Source organism: Calonectris borealis, chromosome Z (assembly GCF_964195595.1).
Source record: "Calonectris borealis chromosome Z, bCalBor7.hap1.2, whole genome shotgun sequence".
In the NCBI taxonomy this organism is placed as follows: domain Eukaryota; kingdom Metazoa; phylum Chordata; class Aves; order Procellariiformes; family Procellariidae; genus Calonectris; species Calonectris borealis.
The window spans coordinates 18743144-18763483 of NC_134352.1; the positions used below are offsets into that span (position 1 = coordinate 18743144).

The window sequence follows — 20340 nt, forward strand, 5'->3', positions numbered from 1 at the left end:
TTTATGATTCCCCCCTCCAATTTGCTCTAGATCTGGTCGATGCTTTCAAACCAGAGTATGTTGCTCCCTTAGTTGTTTGGCTTTGCCACGAGAGCTGCGCAGAGAATGGCAGTCTGTTTGAGGTAATTTTTTTATTTTCTGTTTCTTCCCCCTCTTTCCCTTCCTTTGTCCCTTCCCCCGAAATCAGTCATTTGCTTCAGCCTGTCCAGTCTTAACCTTTTCGCTGAAACTGGAATATCGTGTGAGATACTACATACTCAGCATAGACAGAAGAAATGTTGACCCTGTTGTGCTGTATATGAGAAGTACATCAGGCATAAACAATCTTGTCAAATTCTGGTGTGTGCTTAAAATACTGAGTTGATTGTTACAATTCTTATTGTGCCCTTATAAGTTTGAAAAGGTACCAAAGCAACTACTTCAGAAGAAGTTTTTGTTTTCTAAATCATTCAAACACAGAAAGCAACTTGCAGGAAGGATGAATTACTTAGTTATGGAATACATTATAGGTATTGTCATCAAACTGCTAGCTCATAAATTGGATTGAAGCTGTTATCTTGTTCTTGGAGTTCTATATTGCTTGCATTCCAGTGCTTAACTAAACTGTTAAATACAACCAGCAGTAGTTCAGGAATTTTTATTATGTTGAGTTTATTCTGAAGTATAGTTTTGTTTCCCTACATTACCAGAACTTTGCTTTGTAACATGTGGTAAGCTGATGATTTTCTTTTTTCTTGGCAGGTGGGAGCTGGATGGATTGGAAAATGTAAGTACTTTATGTTGCAGGATTGATTTTGTTTTTTGAATTGACAACAAAAGTGTGCAAATAGTCTTTGCAGTTAACCAATGCTCAAGACATTTTTATTTAGGGAGAGAAGATTAGCAAAAACCTACGGTTCTGAGGAGACTGCTTATTTTAAGTAAAAGTCACAAATTTCACTACGCATGGGGGAAACTGGTAACTTAGGCAGTGGTTTGTTAAGCTTTTGAGCTGACTAACAGTAACTGAAAATCTGCCTAAGTAACCTTAACTCTTGGATCCCGAGGGTATAATCGAAGTCAAAAAGAATCTCTGGTTTTGGCGCTAAGTATACTTTGCTGCCTTTTCTTGAAAACTTCAATTTTTCATGGTATAAAAGTAGCGCGTGCTGGTAAACAGGCTGCTTTTTAGTTGCTTTCCACCTTTGTTTATTCTTCTATAAAAATACTAGTGATATGCATTAACATGTTGAGGCAGTTAGCCTTCTTAATAACCAGTAGCTGTGCTAGCTAAGTATTTTCCTTGAGGGACTCCAGTAACTAGCTTAAATATGAACGTAAAGAAAACTGGCAGACAATAATGAGGGCTTACGAGATGGAAAACTTAATTCAGTGTGTGAAATGTCTTAACTTTTTTCCTAAATATGTTGCACCTAATACCAGCATTATTTTCCTGAACCGTTCAAGGACTTTTCAGCCTACGTGAATATCGCCAGTGGGTTGGAAGTAGGGCCATTAATTCAAGAAGTGGTTCCCCCTTCTTCCAAAACATTTTTTTGCCCACTTGAGAAAGATTTTGTATGTTTCTAACTAACTGTAAATATTCTGGTGGCACTGGAATAGCTTTTCCCAGGTAGCATATTAAACAGATTAAACCAATCGGGGAAGCAGTGTAAAACCTGTTGCTGCCCTCCAAAGAGTTGAAAATCTGTGGCTTCTCCTCTCTGGTCAAAACAAAATACTATTTTTCATCATTATAATGGCTACTGTTAAAGTCTTTAAAATGAAACCAGGTTGTTAATGAGGTACCAGTATGGCCTTATTTGTTGTCTGTTGCTAATTAAGAGCAAAACCAACATGACAAATTAAAGATTAGTTGCAATCCAGGAAGTCTGTTTTCTTCCAGAACTGATTTCACATTAGCCTTGCCAATTTCTCTCAAGTTACAGTATTGAAATACAACTTCAGGGACCGTTTGGAGATGTTGGCTATTGGTATTAACATTCTTTCATAGATAACAAGTGGTTTTCACATTTCCCCTATAGTTTTCCAAGACTTTCAGAAGATTCCTAAGCATTAGTAGCCAAAGTCATGTCAAAAGAGAATGTCTGTAGGTACATACTAGCTACAACTTTTCACTAGACAGAATCTTAAAACTGATGTAATATTTTCAGAGAGCAGTCTGTTGTGGCTTTAATGAAATTTACAACCAGTGCTATTCCCTTTCTAAATGTTAGTTAAAAGCAGTGAGCCCTTTTAGTCCAGCTTGAAGTTATACTGGTGAGTTAAATTGGAGTACTTATAACCTCTCCTTTCTTGCACTGTCTTGAAAGTAGTGGCCTAGATGAAAGTGATATAAAGAAATTAAAAGTTTCTTTGTTTTTTACTTGAACTCTGACTCATGTTTCCCATTAGTGCGCTGGGAGCGATCGTTGGGTGCTATTGTCAGAGGAAAGAATCAGCCAATGACGCCTGAAGCAGTGAGAGATAAATGGGAGAAGGTCTGTGACTTTGATAACGCCAGCAAACCCAGAAGTATTCAAGGTAAAGGAGACTTTGATAATGTGGATAGTTTGGGCAAGCAAAGCTTAGAAGAGAATGTTTTCTTGTCAGACATTTGCTGAAACTTTACTTCAAAAGTCTACAGAACCAGTGAATTCTTTTGTAAACGTGTAGCATTAATCATTTATATTAATCTGACCATTTCAGTATGGTCAGATCTTTTTAAGAAAACTTTTGTGGTCTTACCTGTAGAATTAAGAGAGTTTTATCTTTCTTAAGAGTTTCTAGGGAAGCGACATCACTGTCATTTTGTGTATTACAGCCAGACTACTGATTGTGTTTTATTTGATTGCACCTACATACAGGTAGTAGCAGTGTAATAGTGAGATTGTATTTTCTTTTCAGTCCTGGAATCTTGTTTTTTTGGTAGACATTTCCATACCAAAAAGCTCTCTCGTTAAGTCATTTGGTATAACACAGCGAAGAAGTTCTTCCTTACTGCCTTGAGTTCCTGGTTAACATCACCCCCCTGGCTGGTGACCATAATGACTGTCTCTTCCAATGCTTTGTTTTACTTCCTTTGTTCCTTCCCGTTATTTGATTTTTTTTTTTTTTTTTTTTGGCCAACATGACTCTGATCTTTCCTGCTGCCGTACTTGCTTCTCTTTCATCTTCCAAGCTTTCTCTTTGCTGTCTTATGTCTCTCTTTATTTAGATCCATAGTTGTCTTGGTTCATTTATGAACTATGACTAATTATCCCAACTGCTTTCCAAGATTTCTCAAGACGCTACCCTTAGTTTGTTAGTGTGAGTTACATGTGCTTAGTATCACTGGTGGTTGTTTTGTTATTATGCATGTTGTTATTTAAGGCAAAATTGAGTATTTGTTGAATGAGGAAATGCCATCATTTAAGTGGTTGGGGGAGGAGGGAAAGAGGCATCCTTATGTACAATGCCAGTTGTATTTCAAAGATGCTTAGATATACACAACAGATGTTTAAGCTGTTGGTCCTGAAATCCATTAGGGCATTTTGTTAAAACCTTAGGGATATGTTTGTACATGCCTAAACCAGAATAGGAGACACTTTATCCTTTCCCTCAGATCTTGGTAGAGGAATGTAACCAGCCATACAGTAGTTCTGTATCACCTTACTGACTGTTTTCACTGATCTTTGGCTTACAGGTGTCCCATTTCCAAATGTATGTCAGTTTATAAAGTTCTCTGTCCTGCTGTGGAATGGTATTTATAACAACATAATTCCAGCTTTATAGCTTCTGATCTGTTCTCCAACCTGTCACATGTACTATGTTATTTTTATGGGTTGCTAGCAGAAAAATGTTGTAGAAAAAAGTTGTAGATGGGAATTTCTTTTGGCATTACATACGATATTCCACACCTGCCTCTTGATGCTATCGGGAGAAAAAATTGGGTAAGATTTTGGACTTTTGAAGTGAAGTTCGACTTCTATTGTATGTGGTTTCTACACTCAAGAAATTGTAAATGCTACATTAGCATGAGTGTCCCATGCAGTGTACATACCTTAGCTTCTGTTTTGTTCTGAACTTAGCCAAAATACAGCATTATCCTTTCAATGACATCAAGCCATAGATACTGCCAGGCTGAATGAAAACTCTTGCATTAATTTGTTGTATGTGAGAATCAGCAGAAGGGTTGAGGAAGAAGTTAGCTGAATAGAATTTTCAATTCTATGTTGAAAGTTTTTTATACTGCCAAAGTCTCCAATTTATTGCTTGAAGGTATTCAACTGTTAAATGAGGGAAACTAATTAGAGTACTTGCATTAAAAATTAAAAGCTACAATACCTAATATCTGCAAATTAAAACTCTCCCAGAAGACTTCATTAATTTAAGTAATTTGATACTGTAAAGAGCAATCATGTACTAACCATTATGTATAATTATTAAAAAAATACCAATTAGAGAAAGTATTTCCTTTAATAATATAATAATATAGTAGAAAATCCCATAATCAGAGATGTTAATCTTGTTTCATAATTTGGGCATACTGATAAGAGCAGTTTGATTTTTATTTGTTCTACAATACAAAAAAGTAGGAGCGTCATCTGTTGGTTGGTTGGGGTTTTTTTTAAAGGGTAATTTTTCTTATATGTGTAACAGTCATACATAACTGAATACTTGGATTCATGTTGTACCTTTTTCTTTCACTTAGAATTTTCTTTTTTGCAAGCATCGGGGGAAGTCATTCTCTTAATAAATAAATAAATAAAATGCTCTACATCTAATGTCTGAATGATCATGCATTTAGAGCCCTAGCAAAGCACGCATTTGATGTTTAACTAGAGCATGTTCATAGTTGTGTATTTTAGCCAAGGTCATTCTGCTGGAGATGCTGAACTCTTGAAGACTGAATGGGAGTACCATCTCATCTTTATGTTTTAGTGGTGGTCTTTTAGTTCTTAAAACCAGCTTAAGTAAAAAGATCCAAATTTTTCTTTCCATCTTTTTTTGACTTTTTTTAAGCACTTCTTCAGTTTGTAGGCTTAACTAGTTCTTTTGGCACATAAACTGAATCAAGCTAAAAAACTCTTGCTTGTGTACCAGAATATGATTTTTACAGGGTTGGTGCGATTTGAATTAATAGGAAATAGCTAATTGTCACTTGATTTGGCAGTTGATGTTAATTCTGTAACTCATTGAAGTTTCTCAGATACTATGATAATGTGCTCAGTAAAGCAATCTTTCTTGGTAGTTTCCCTACATCTTACTGGACCAGCAGCTGCTGATTGTGCAGTACAGTGTTTTGCCCAGACTCCTCCCTTTACCCAAAAGCTATCTGACACAGTCAGTGTAACTGACTATGCCTGCCTTTTCACTTTCCTTTTAATGCCTCAAGTGTCTTTGAATGTTCTCTGTAGTTATTCCCTAAGCTTTAAAGGCTTAGTGCTTAATGTACTTGGAGAAGTTCTGGCAGTTTCTCTGTACTCCCACACAGTTTCAGGTATAGTCCTGTTAACTAGCAAAAGATACGATTACTTGTGCATTCACTACACAATGTCTTTTTAACAACAAAAAAATCTGAGAACAGACTTCTTTTTTTTAAGAAGCTATGTGAGAATTTAGGCCTTAGGAAGTTGAAGAAGTGGAAGGTATAGTTTTGCTGGTATGTATTCTCCTACATTCCCTTTACCAGGAGTGAAAGGTAACCATCTACCTAATGCAACATGAAAATGTCACTGGCTCTGAGGCAGCAGTGAATCTGCCATGACTTACGTGTTAGAGCTTTTTCCTAATTTGCATGATGATGTTATTTTCTCACTAAGGATTAAACTGAAATAATACTTTTAGCTTACTTCATACCACTTCAGAACAAGCTAGAAATCTTTCAAGAAGATAAGCAGGGATAATCAGAGCCTTAAGGTTAGGGCACAGAATCAACTTACAGTGTACATCAGTGAGTCATGACGGGCTCCCTGTATGCCCTTAGGCAGTAGCAATTGCAGAATAATGTGACTTGGCTTAACTAGTACTAGAAAAGAATTGCTCAGGCTCTCATTTGCAGCTGGATCTAGTGAGCTGACATATTTGTCATAGTAACATGATTCCATGTTTTGAGATACTGAGAGGTCCTGGGCTCCTGTGCCTGCGCATAAGCAGAAAGACTAAATTAAATGTGATACAGAAGCTTCTGAATGTGTGGTGCGTGTGCAGTAGGTCACAGTTGCACATTGCACTGCGTGTTTGCGTGTTGTCTCCTTGTATTCCCTTTCAGACAAAGCTAGTTCCAGTAGCCCTTGCCTCCACAGTGCACTACTTGCTCTTGTGTCCTAGTCTGATTCTCCCTGTTATGCAATGGGAGAAATCAGTTTCTCCCATTGTGTTGTGAGATAGGTGGAAGACAACCATCCCTGTCTTGCAGATTGTGTACTGTATACAGCATTCTGCGGTATGCATTGCACAGGTTAGTATGTTTAGTTGTTTTGTTAGCTAGGAAGACAGAATTAATTATGTCTGTCACCCATACGAGGCAATCTCTCTTTCTCTGTCTCGATACCCTCCTTGGTTTTGAAGATACGAGCCAGTTTCAGCTACACCTAGTATTTTAGAGGTCTGTAATCTGCTCTTAGGTTCATGTGCACTTTAAATTCTCTTAGAAGCTGTCTAGGTACAGAAAACAACTTGAGTATTCTCACTGGCTGACTTTTGGCACATTTCAAAAGCTTCTCTCAGGTATAGAACAAATTAATATAAAACACATAGGTGTGAAATATGTACGTATACTTTGTGTGTATATAAAGAAAAATTTTACATAAGAAGAAAATTATTCCAGCTTAATTTTCAATTTTCTTCATATGTTTTTAAAAAGGGTTTAAACACGGGTGCTGTTTCCTCCATAGTTAAGGGGTATGGTTCACATGCAGTGTTCCCTAATTGGAAAGTGAGAGGAATACTTTTGCAAAGAGACAGGCTTTGCCATGACTATTTTCAACCTTTGCTCTTCAGGTTAGTCTTTCCCTGCTGTCTGCTAATCATTTGCTCTATAATAGCAGACCACGCTGGGGACATTTAAGGTTTTGGAGTTCGCTGACAGTATACCAACTTAAAAAAACACCCCAAACCCAATATTAAAAATAATTATATTAATGAAAAGTTTTCCTACTGGGTTTGTTTCTGCCAGACAGCTTTTTCTGCATAAAAAAGATTTTGGTGAGTCCTTTGACATTAAGGGTGAACAACAACACATCTCACATTTTAAAAAGGGTAGAAAGGAGGATCCTGGGAACTACCAACCTGTCAGCCTCACTTCTGTGCCTGGGAAGATCATGGAACAGATCCTTGTGGAAGTTATGCTAAGGCACATGGAGGACAGGGAGGTGATTCGAGACAGCCAGCATGCCTTCACCAAGGGCAAGTCCTGCCTGACCAACCTCATGACCTTCTATGATGGAGTGACTACATCAGTAGACGTGGGAAGGGCTACAGATGTCATCTGTCTGGACCTCCATAAGGCCTTTGATATGACATCCTGCTCTCTAAATTGGAGAGATACGGATTTGATGGGTGGACTGTTTGTTGGATGAGGAGTTGGTTGGATGGTCGCATACAGAGGCTAGTGGTCAACGGCTCAATGTCCAGGTGGAGATCGGTGACGAGTGGTGTCCCTCAGGGGTCCAAACTGGGGCCAGTACTGTTTAATATCTTCATCAATGATATAGACAGTGGGATCAAGTGCACCCTCAGCAAGTTTGCAGATGACACCACGCTGAGTGGTGCGGTTGACAGGCCTGAGGGATGGGATGCCATCCAGGGGGACCTGGACAAGCTCAAGAAGTGGGCCCGTCTTGTGTACCTAGCTCAGTCAGTAGGCACGGGAGCTGTCCTTGGACTAGCAACAACTGAAAACATCAGTGTGTTATCAACATTCTCCTCATACTAAATCCAAAACACAGCACTAGGAAGAAATTTAACCCTATCCCAGCCGAAACCAGAACAGGTGAGATCCCACTTGGAGTACTGCATCCAGCTCTGGAGTCCTCAGTGCAAGAAGGACATGGACCTGTTCGAGCAGGTCCAGAGGAGGGCCATGAAAATGATGGAACGCCTCTCCTATGAAGAATGGTTGAGAGAGTTGGGGTTATTCAGCCTGGAGAAGAGAAGGCTTCGGGGAGACCTTGCTGCGGCCTATCAGTACTTCAAGGGGGCTTATAAGAAAGATGGCGGCAAACTTTTTAGCAGGGCCTGTTGTGATAGAACAAGGGCTAATGGTTTTAAACTAAAAAAGGGTAGATTTAGACTAGATATAAGGAAGAATTTTTTTTACAGTGAGGGTGGTGAAACACTGGAACAGGTTGCCCAGAGAAGTGGTAGATGCCCCATCCCTGGAAACATTCAATGTCAGGCTGGACGGGGCTCTGAGCAGCCTGATCTAGTTGAAGATGTCCCTCCTTATTGCAGAGGGGGTTGGACTTTTAAAGGTCCCTTCCAATCTAAACCATTCTATGATTCTATGATCTCCTTAGTGTTCAGCCAGACATTAGCCAGCTCACCAATTTGAGAGTCCAGTCATATCATATATTCTGGAAGAAAGACTCCTTGAAAAGGAGATTGTAGTATTCTGCACCATTATTAAATTACAGGTTGCCTTTATACTGTTTGTCTTAATGATGTCATTGCATGTAAAATACACGGTGGTAATCATCTTTTCAGATTTCACCATTAAGAATGATAGTTATGTTCCTGGATGGAAATGGGTTGTGGACATGGAAAGTTGAAGAAACATTCAGATTTAGTTGGAAGTCAAGTATTTTTGACTTGAATTTATTTTCCCTTGAATATTTTAAAGCAATGTGAAAGCCTTTCTTTGGTTCATGCAAGAAAGGTAGAAACTGTCTGTTACTCCTCCCAGCAGCTCAGTATTGCTTTTCCGTCATTCATTTAATGAATGAAAAAAGGGATAAAAAGGATTACCTTTTAAAGGGTTCTTATAAATTACAAATCTCTTGTTTTGCACATTTTCACATCATGTAAATGTCATAACCTCACGTCATGTTATGACAGCGCTTGTACTCAAAGATAAATCTTGTCTTTGGCAGAAAAGGTGACAACATATTTTTGTTTAGTATATGTTTCTTTTTTTTCATGAGATTCAGGCCACAAATAAAACATTATGATGATTCTGGCAGTGAGACTGGGAAGCAAGACATAGTTTAGGAAATCAAGATTCTGCAAGAGGGTAACTTGCAGGATATTTAGGGAGTGCTGTGCAATAGAGGAACACAGTGTTACTGTGAGCAACAGTGCAAGTCAGTATGGGTACAGGAGGGAAGTGGAGGGGAGCAACTCCAAGGTAAAAGTACTTAAATAATGATTTTGCGCCCCTCTGATTTAAACACTTTTTTATTTTTCTGTGCATGATTCTCACCGCTTTTTGTTTGATTCCTTCTAACACACACGTGTTTAATATTGATTTTAGCCATATTGAGCTCTAAGGAGCAAGCTGTTCTTGATTGCCTGCCTTTACCATAACTGAGTTCTCTTGGCATTGTTTGAGCCTCAGACGTTATTTATTTATTTATGTGACTTGGGAAAGAGGGTAACCGCCAGGAGATGAGACCTGTTACTTGTATTGTAAATAATTTGCAAGATAAGAAAAGCAGTACTAATTTTCAGATGTTTACTTCTGAGACAGTTGAAACATAATGCTCGTTAACTTCGCCTTAACACTGTGGTTCAGGGAATAAAACAAAGTATTTACTGATGTATTGCTCTTGGCTTGAATGGTGGTGTATAGCACCAGTTGTGTTTCAGGCACTTGAATTAGTATAGGTGTCATGGTTGACCGCTGGGTGCAGAACTGATAGAACAGGTGTAGAGATCACTTAACATCAACTGTTGTGTAGATGCCTGTAAAATGCAGCTCAATTTGCAGATGTGTATTTATTGTGCTTAAAAATGAATTGAGAAGTACCAGGCTGTATCTCATTTGCTGGCATGTTTGTTGTGTGTCTAACTGGAGTGTCTCATTTATGGCTATTTCTAAGTGATCTTTTTCAATTCCTTTCTCTAGAATCCATAAGTGTATTGAATGATGTTCTAAGTCAGATAGAGTCTCAAGGGAATGTTTCTATGAATTCAACAAGCTCTGGATCAGTGGTCTCTTCATCTGTTGACACGGTAAGGACCTCTGTCTATCAGATGCACTCAAAGTTAGGTGAAAACCTTGAGCAGAGAGACTTGTGTGTTGCTGATCAGCTTCTACTCTGGCTTGCTGTCTGCAAAAAGAAAGGTAGGTTTTAAACTGTGAAGTGAGGCAGCAGAATAAGAAGCATCTCCAGACTCCACTCTTCGTTTTTCCCATTGATGACTGGAAAACTTAAGGCTAAATAGACTGTATAATGCAGAATGCAAGTGCTTGTAAGTTCTGTAAGCCTCTTTAGTTAGGATATTGTTCAGAAGAGGGGCAGCAGATGGGTCTTGTTGGGCAATGTCGTTTTGCTCTGGCTCCTTCTCTATAGAGAGATAATTTTTTCTTGTTTCAATCTTATTACAGTATTAATTGTTTCATCTGTCGTTTGTTTTAGAAAAATTCTTATGCATTTTTGGGAGCAGAGCTGTATGAAGTTATACTACTTATTCTTGAAGTAAATTGCAGCAAGATATAATGCATTACATTAGGGTTGCTTGTACTGCAACAAATACATTAATATTTTATGGTATATTTATTACTTTATGTTTACATGTGACTATAAAGAAAATGCTCAAATGTGAATTTTGTTTGATACGAGAATTATAGAAAGAATGCAAGTGCAATATTAACTATTATGAAATTTTATTTTGTACTGACTTTTCATTTCCAGGCAAGCATTGTTGGCCGGGAATTGGCTACCAACGTGTATAAATATACTCACTTAGAGCCTATTCTGTATGCCCTTGGTGTGGGAATGTCAACTAAGGATCCAGACCACCTGAAATTTCTCTTTGAAGGAAGTGAAGATTTCTGCTGTTTACCTAGCTTTGGAGTAATTCCTGCTCAGACTTCGATGTTTGGTGGTGTTCCTTCTCTTCCAGGACTAAATATTGATCTCGCAAAGGTAAGGAAGAGTTAAGTATCTAATTTTGTTTGTGATTTGACTAACTGTAAGGTGACTTTAGTTAGTATGCTTATAATATTAATAAGTTCTGTTTAATCTAGAAGAGGAGAATTCATTGTTTTGTATTCTTGCATCCTAAGAAATTATTAATTTACTTCACTTGTATAACCTCTGTCTTCCTAAGATGGCACAAATGATCAATTTTTTGTTAAATTTTAATTTGTGTTCACTATGCTTTTATTAAACGACAAAAGTTTAAAACTTTCTTTGAAAATATTTTCTGTTGGGGATGAAATTGGAAAAACAAACCAAAAAACTTGCAGGTTTTTTTTTTATTTGTTTGTTCTGAACACTTTCTAAAATAACTGTATTTCCTTGCAATTTTGATGGGGGAATCGATACAATATAGAATCATAGAATCACGGAATAGTTTGGGTTGGAAGGGATCTTTAAAGGTCATCTAGTCCAACCCCCCTGCCGTGGGCAAGGACGTCTTTAACTAGATAAAGTTGCTCAGAGCCCTGTCCAGCCTGACCTTGAATGTTTCCAGGGATGGGGCATCTACCTCTTCTCTGAGCAACCTGTTCCAGTGTTTCACCACCCTCATTGTAAAATATTTCTTCCTCATATCTAGTCTGAATCTACCCCCTTTTATTTTAAAACTATTCCCCCTTGTCCTGTCTCGACAGGCCCTGCTAAAAAGTTTGCCGCCATCTTTCTTATAAGCCCCCTTTAAGTCCTGAAAGGCTGCAATAAGGTCTCCCTGAAGCCTTCTCTTCTCCAGGCTGAATAACCTCAACTCTCTCAGCCTTTCTTCATAGGAGAGGTGTTCCATCCCCGTGACCATTTTTGTGGCCCTCCTCTGGACCCGCTCCAACAGGTCCATGTCTTTATTCTTGAATCAATATATTGATTGTTGTTATAGCACTGCCTTTCTTTATATAGATGCTGCATGGTGAGCAATATCTGGAACTGTATAAACCATTACCAACCTCAGGTCAGTCCTTTTGTGTTGTTGATTTGCTTTTCACTATGACAACAGTTCCTGTAGCCATATTATAAGTGGAAATAGGGAAGTACTGTTTCCAGCTGGATTTTTTGCATATTCTTTTTACAAGGGGTGGGGGAGAAGAGAGCCAACCTGTTGCATTATTGAAGGAATTCTGAAACTCTGTGTTCTTAGGATCAGGTGTTGCTTTTCTATAGTATACTTAGTAAACTCATGCCTAATCTTTGATATAATAAGCAAATATACTACATGCTGGTCTATTACTCATATAATTTGATACTAGTAGCAGAACTTTTAATTCTTTCTGTAGGGTTGTATCATAGAAATTTTGGAATGCTTACCTAAAAATTCTTCAACATTCGTTGCATCTGTGTGCCTGTAAGAGGATAAGATTTAAATTATGTATGTAAAGGAGGAATGGACATCTCGATGACGAAGCTAAAAAAGCATTACTTTTCTTCCTGTCAAAATTCTGAAGATATTCACAGATGGCTGTGTTTTCCCAGTTTAAAACACTTGAGAGGTGCTCATTAGACTCATTCAAGATATGCATGCATGTGTCTGGGTTTCTTCATTAGTAGTTTTTAAAAATTAACTTTTCCAGAGTGTAGAAGGAAAAAAAAAAATCTTGCAAGCCACAGATAAATTTCTTGTTGAAACAAAAAGGAGGTGTGTGAAAGCTGTATTAACTTCAGAGAAGTCTGATAATTAATAATGGATTGCCAGGACTTCATAAAGCTTTTTATTTTTCCATTCCATAGGCTGATTATGTAAACATAGATGGTTACATATCTCTCTAGAGCAATAACCTCTTTAGAGACAAACTTCATAAACCCACAGGCCCAGGCCCTGAGCTGAGCTGAGCTTCTGTAGAACTGTAGTTGTCTCAGCCCTCTTGAAATTTGTGGACAATCCTTAAGTGATTGGAGCTATCTTTGAAGTTAGCAACGTGTTGTGAGTCTGAAATGTGATTTGTGTTTAGCTCTGAATACATAAACTATAGCAAGATTCTATTTAAAAAAAAAAAAAAAAAAAAAAAAACCAAAATTTCTCACATCTGCAAACCAAGATTTGCTAAGATTCCCAGACACTTTCATTATAATCATGATAATTGAAATTACTATGACTATTACTAGGATTATTATTACCGTTATTATTATTGTTAGTAAGGAAGTGTGAAGAGTGATCTGTGGACTTCATTCCTGAAGCAAAACCTTACAACATGTACGTGTTCTTCTTTTCTTACAGGGCAATTAACTTCAGTTTCAACCATTGCTGATATTCTTGACAAGGGATCAGGAGCAGTCTTGCTTATAGATGGTAAGGTGGTTTATAATTTTTGGAGGGGATGCAGTAAAATTTGGCAGGCTCAGTTTTTAACTAGCTGTACCAATAACTGCCAGCATTTCCACAATAAAGGCTGTTTGTTTATTAAATCTCAATGAGAGCTGAGAAATGAGCTAATCGGCAATAGCTGTGTAAATGTATAATGTAATTGTTCTAGGGCAGTTAACATACTGAAATAAGAACACTCTCTTTGGAAGAAGAGTTCAGAGAAGGTTTGGTTTTTTCCTATGTAGGTAGAATAGTGCACTATGCAAACTGAACAAAGTTCTTTAATAATACTTGGTCCTAGCTGAAGACAGCTATTTTAGATTCTGCCACCATTCAGCAAGGGGGTGTGTGTGCGTATTTGTGCGTGTGTTTTGGGATGTGGTTTTGCAAAGGTTGGTTACATGTGTATGTTGTGTAGACTCATCTGCAAAGCAGCCATCTTCAAATGCATGTCCTGCATTCTTTTTTTATTTCTAAATTATTCTTTTCTAACCAAAACGAAACAAAACCCCATTTCCTTCCTCTTGTATCCAAGTTAAAGGATCAGAACATCTCTGGAAGTCGATAAGCTGTTGTTTTCAGAATTTTGATATCTTTAGGTATGGTTATACCAAGGTCCCTTGGGAAGTTAGGCTGCAAGAGTAGGTTAATAGGCAGTGAATCTCTAAACACTCTTGAGCTTTTATTCCTTCAGTGTACAGATAAAATTGTAAAAAGGTCTTTGCTGTCCCTTTGTTCCTCCTAGCTGTGTTATGCTTCCATACTGGGCTAACATTAAACCCATCTGTTTCTGCAACGCACAAAAGTTCTTTTTGTGAGCAGAGTCTTAGTGGTTTTTATATTTCTTCCGGAACTGGAAATGAACATTATTAACAATACTGTAAATTTCAATCTAAGGTGTAAGTGAGTGGAATAGGCATGGACTGGAAATAGGAAGCTGAATCTCAATTCAGCGTAAGAAGTTTAACTTCTTCAAAAGAAGAAACAGGTGACCTTAAACTAAAGCTTGCTCTGGAGCTCTTTTCATATAAAGTACTAGTAGCACTTTTTGTATGAGTTGGTAATGTGCTTCACACACTAGGGATTCTTAATAGCTTCTAATACATCATATTTTATGGTACAATTCTATCATATTTAAATAAATTGCTAATGCAGTGTGAGATGCTGAAATAAATACTAATTTCAGCACTCTGTTGTCAAACATTTTTAGCACCTTGAATGTCATCAGCATTTTGATAGCTTATTTCTTAATTTTAATGCTTCCATATAGATAAAATTCATGATAATGTTATTTAATACAGATCATTAGTCTTCACCAGGCAGGAAGTGACTTGCAACAGTGCGACATGAAAGTGTGACCATTGTCCCTTTGGTTTTAAAAATAAGCTTTGTCATGTTTGAAGCTGAACTTTTCTCTTATCACAACACATGCTAGCTATATGAAAAAGGAGATCGAAGACAATATATGACCTTCCTCTTTTGTTGTCTTTCAGTGAATACCTATTGTGGAAAGGACCTAGTGTGTTATAATCAGTTCTCTCTGTTTTTTATTGGAGCTGGAAGATTTGGTGGAAAACGAACATCAGAAAAGGCCAAGGTAAATTCACACATATTCATATTTAAAAAAAAACACATAAAAACTTCTGTCAGCCCTGTAAGAAAAATATTTGCTATATCAACTAGGAAGGATAAACTAACATTTGAGCAGTGTGGTGGTATAAACTCAAATGGAATTTAAATACTGGTGTTCATTGAAGAGCTTGAGTAAAAAGATACTGTTCAGGGCCTGGGAAACCAATGGTTTTGGTTAGGGAGAAAAGTGAATTGCTGAACGTGCAGCGGGTGAGATATGCCTACATTCAAATATTTGAAACTACAGATATGGAATATCCTAATGGAAAACAAAACAGGAGATTCTCTGGAAAATGTTTAGAATCTAAATTCTGTGGACTTGGAATTAGAAAATTATGTCTGAAGTTAAAATGAAATTGCAATTCATTTCAAATGCATGACGATGTGGACAGAATGCTCTTCTAGAGGATTCGTATTAGATCTTTTAGAGGAGTGTCTTTTGAAGTCAACAGTGTAGCAGGCTGTAATCTGACCCAATTTGACCCAGTTAATTCTATAGAAGCGGTAAAATTTGCTACATATTGTACTTTGGGCTGTGCTAAATTCCTTAAAATTCTACTTCTGTAGGTCAGATGGAAGATGCTATCAGTTCAACTGTCCAATTTGTCAAGAATCTTACTGAATCTTGGTTTTATGAAACCCAAATGTAAGCTTTGCAAGGAAAAGAAACTTTACCCGTTTTGGTTTTATGTATTGAGTTAGTCCCAATCATACTCTCCATAAAGGAACAGATGAGGAAGGGTACTAATTTCTTGTTAAAAGCTAGCTTGGGAAAGGTTTTATTTTTTCAATCTACTTTTGATCTGAAAAATTTTTAGAGACCTCTTAGATCAGAACAAGAACAGAGAAGTGGCTTTTATATATAAGTCTTGGTTTTCTCAAGTAGATTTGGGGAGCTTTACGTCTCTTATATGTAGCTTTAAGAGCAGATTTTTTGGTTGCTCTTGTTTGAGCATGGGCAGCAAGGAGAGTGACAAAAAAGCTGAGATTTTAGATACTTTGTCTAGGGGCCTAGTACTGAGCTGCTGGGTTATGCCAACTAGACTCATAACAGAGTCCTGATTTAAACCTGTCTCAACTCTGCTGTCATGATCACATTTCAATTTCTGCCTCAGTGCTTACATCTCCAGTTGGGAATACGTGATCTGTGTGTTGTCAGTTTAGCGTAACAGTGTGTCCTGCTGCTCCACCTCAGAGATTTTCTTTGCTTCCATTTAAGGGGGTGGGCAGGGCTATTTATATTCAAAAATAAATTGATACCTAGTGATAATTTCGTGTGTGTGTATACAAAGGGTGTTCATGTTTACTTTAGTAACTTGTTTTTCATGTGCTAAATTTGTGCTAATAGGTATGATCATATGGTAATATTGCGAGATATTGCTCTAGTGAAAAGGCTAGTTTAGTAAAAGGCTGAGAAGTACTCAAATGTATGGTGTTAGGTTTGAACTTGCAATTTCTAGAAGAGATCTCTAGGTGTAGCTCTTTATAAATCTATGTGTTTGCATGAAAGAGGTTTGGAAAGCATAAAGAGGAGAAGAGGGAAGCAGCATTATAGTTTCTCACTTCCAGTGGAGTGGAACTTCTGCATTTTGGGAAAGAGTTAGCAAATGACAAACAATGTCACATGAACACATAGTGTGCATGAAGTAGCTATTCAGGTACCTGACATATACCTATTGTCTTCTTCAATACTATGTTTAAGGGTAGTGCCAGCTATGACTGAATGTTGTTACTGTGAACTAGAGCCTTGAGGCACTACAGTAATAAACAGTCAATTGAATAAAGGCTATTTTAAACTCAGTATTTTTGAAAATTTGTAATGAAATATCTAGGTTTTGTACATCTGGAATACTGTAGGTAATTTTCTTTGGGATTTTTTGATGTAAACTTACAAGTTTTTTTGACTTAAATCTATATCAATTATATAGAAGTTTTCCCATATGTAACTTTACAAATCAAATCTTGAAATGCCTGCTGCTTTAAGGAGAAATGGGAAAAGCTTCCGTGTAGTATAAAAAAATTCAGAATATTATTGCAGACAGTGTATAAAGGTCCTTGATGGAACCCTTAATTCTTCTGTAATCAGATTTTATAATAGTGCATGTAAAAAAAACAGTGGTTCAGAGGAAATGTTGCTAATCTATAGTGGTGGCATCAGTGACTCCAGTGTACTGTCTTGGCACTTTTCAGTTAAACGTTGCACTTCAGGCAACTGCAACTTTTTCACTCTATTAAGTGAAGTATGAGAATACTATATAAATGATTTCACATTTTAAAATATAAAGAATACCTATTTCAGGCAGCAGCCTTTCTTGTAATAGAAGGAAACAACATGTAGTTAAGACAACACAATGATAGTAAATTCAACAGAGGCCTCTGCATGCAAGAGGCCAGTTTCAAATAATAAATATTCCTTTGTCTTTGAAAATCTTCCCAATTAAAAAAACTTTCACGTCCCTCTGTGCCAAAAAGAAATCCCAAGCTGATCAGGCATATTTTATAATGTGTCTTTTTGTCACTTTACGCATTGATTGTATCTGCAAACTAAAGAGAACAAATTTCCAAGTTGAGGTCTATGATGAGCAACACGTGTTAAGTCATGTCTCTCCTCTTGAGTTGGGGTTTTCTTGCTCTACTGGCAGAGGGGTTTCCTTAATTATTCATATGTTAGTTTTAACGTCTTAATGGCTCAGTAGGTCAGGTTGAGTTTCTTTAAACAAACTGGAAATAGATTGGCAAGCAATTCTTGTTTTGAAAGCATGTTAGGTAGTGTCCTTGTTATCAAGCTGATTAATACCTAGGTCTGTTGTGGTTCTCTGAAGTGACAAAAGCAGGAGTGATGTTATCAAGTTTTCCACCCCAGATGTGGCTTTGCTCTGCTGTAAATAAACAGAAAAGAGCCTGTGCTGTTATTAGGTGTGAAACTACACAGCACTCAGTTTCTTTTGATTTCTCTTATCTTTGGTAAAGAGCTTACACAAACTAAGATTAAGTAGAATTACTGCAGGTGAGAGTCAAGTTGCTTCCTTTCATTTTAGAGCTTATGCCTGTTTCTCTTTGTTTGGGCTTTTTTTGTTTGTTTTGAAAAACCCAAGAAGCTGAGGGGGAAAAAAGATTTCAGCTACTTTAATAGCTTTGAATTGGTTATGGTGTTCTTTGTGTTTATCATGATCTAGGACATTCTCTTGTCAGTCTGTTGATAAAGTTTATGTCTTCAAAATTGAACAGTGAAGCTGTAGATTGCACAAGGAACACCTTTTTTACAGTAATGTGGGGCTTAATATGCAGTATGTAATGGCAAAAACAAAAGAAAAAAGTGCAAAACAAAAACAGAGCTGGAAGCTCTTAAAGGCCAAAAGTCATGTAGTCCATGAGTGAGGTAGTAAATTATTTTATACTCAATTGCGCTTTTTAAAGTATTATTTTAAAAGCTTTTTTTTTTTTCAGTTCTGTGTTCCAAAACACTAATGTTCTATGAGACAACTATTTTTTTTGAGTGAATAATTCTTGCTTGAGCTTTTTTGCATAGGTTGGAAGAAATGTAATCAAACTGATCAGCTATAACATGTAATTTAGCCAGATTTGATACCTCAAGGTTGCTATCCTTCTAAAGCTAACCTTGGTAAGAGACTTCTTCTGTCATAAATATTTTTTTCTATTTGTCTGTAAATGTAGAAAGGGTAGGAGGAACCTTAACAGCTTTGTAAATGCTGTTTCTTTTTATACGTACCTGACATATTCTGGCATGGGTACAGATAAAAGATTTTTGCAGTGAAATATTAATACTACTACTTTTGCTTTAGGTAACAGTGGATCCACCCAAGAGACCTCCTGATGCTGTAATTTCTGATGTCACAACTGCTGATCAGGTAAAGTTTTGTATGCTCTACGTGTGGAAATGTTTGTTTTGTTTGGAGAAAGGGGTCTTATATGATGTTCACTAATAGTTCAAATTTTCTGATATACCTCAGGTATTTATATATGTATAGTTTTTTGTGTGTGTGTGTATATATCTCCATGTATAATGTGAAGCTAAAATTTGTGCTAGGTTGAGTTATGACAGTGTGTTCAATGTACTATCTAAAACATCCTTTTCATAAGGCTGAGGCAATTTTATAACCGTTTATTACAAAATTGTACATAGAAGGAAGAAATGAACATTTGTATTCTGTTGTAGTTGAAAAAAAAAACGTTCAAAGTCTATGAAATTTACAACAAATGGTGCAAGCAAACACATCGTGACAGAAAAAAAGTGCTTAAAGTTCACAGTTTTGAAAAAGTTAAATTTCTGTATAGTAGTAGTAGTCAGAGAAACCTGAAATACTGACAAATGTCTGTCCAGGTATGTTTCTGTCTGTCCACAGTCCCACTGGTTCACAGGCATCTACTTTCCATAGGTGAAAACCTGAGTAAATAAATACATCCTCCTCTAAAGGTAAACATATGCAGGTGTCAGACAAATAAGACAGGAAAGTCTGGAGCTACCAGTATTAAGACACTGAGTAGTATTTTCAAAAGCAACTTAGTCATGGCAGGAGTCTGTAGGTTTTGGAGATGCAATTAAAATGTTGAGCATCAGCTGATTATATACGGAGTAATTAAACAAGTCTCATCCAGCTGATTCGTGTGCTTGAAGTCCAAGTCAGCCCTACCCACTTAAACCAAGAAAGAGAGCTTAGATCAGCATTTCTGTTTCTATCACTGATGTGCTTGTTGCATCCTAAAATTCACAGCATCGGTCTAATTCTTCTGAATAGGCTTCATCAAAAGTTGGCAAGGTAAGCAAGGAGCAGGGAATGATGAGAGAGTACTTTGTTCCTGGGAGGTGCAGTTGAAGATGCTCTCTAGCAGCTGGCACTTTATTAGACAAAACACAGCAACCCTAATGGCCCAGTAGCTAAAAGTATTTACTTTGAATGTTACAACCCTAGTTCACGTTCTTCTCTGCATGATTATATTGGCATCGATTCCAGGTCCCGCAATTTTCAGACGACATTTATGATCCCCTTGTTCATACAGTAATCTTAGTTTCTGAACCTTAAACTCTTATGTCTGGAATTGTTACTGCGTATAAAATACTCATGTGTATAAAATGTTCATGAGATAAAAGAAGATGGTAGTGACCCTGTAATACAGAAGTTGGGAAACTTTGCTACTGCAAAACTGATTTTTGGAAATAAAGGGAGTGGCACAGAGTAGCCACCACACTTGTTTTATTTTAAGATTTACTCTGGCAGGTAGATATATAAAGAGAATTCCTCTCCAATTAGATCTTGCAGGAGCCACAGCCAGCGGACTTGGAGAATCGCAAGA

General features: G+C 37.2%; 1 protein-coding gene across 7 annotated transcripts in view; it reads left to right on the forward strand.

Moving 5' to 3' along the window:
- The window catches only part of HSD17B4 (hydroxysteroid 17-beta dehydrogenase 4), a 64748-nt gene that overhangs the window by 14319 nt on the left and 30089 nt on the right, over positions 1–20340 (forward strand). For all 7 annotated transcript variants that reach the window (XR_012671031.1, XR_012671032.1, XM_075137738.1 and 4 more), the window contains 9 exons: positions 31–122; positions 742–766; positions 2395–2523; positions 10028–10134; positions 10818–11051; positions 11997–12048; positions 13309–13380; positions 14889–14992; positions 18831–18896. Coding sequence is in view for 5 of the 7 variants with exons in the window: in XM_075137738.1 (XP_074993839.1) it covers positions 31–122; positions 742–766; positions 2395–2523; positions 10028–10134; positions 10818–11051; positions 11997–12048; positions 13309–13380; positions 14889–14992; positions 18831–18896 (881 nt within the window). In the remaining 2 variants the exon portion in view is untranslated. The remainder of the gene's footprint in view (positions 1–30; positions 123–741; positions 767–2394; positions 2524–10027; positions 10135–10817; positions 11052–11996; positions 12049–13308; positions 13381–14888; positions 14993–18830; positions 18897–20340) is intronic.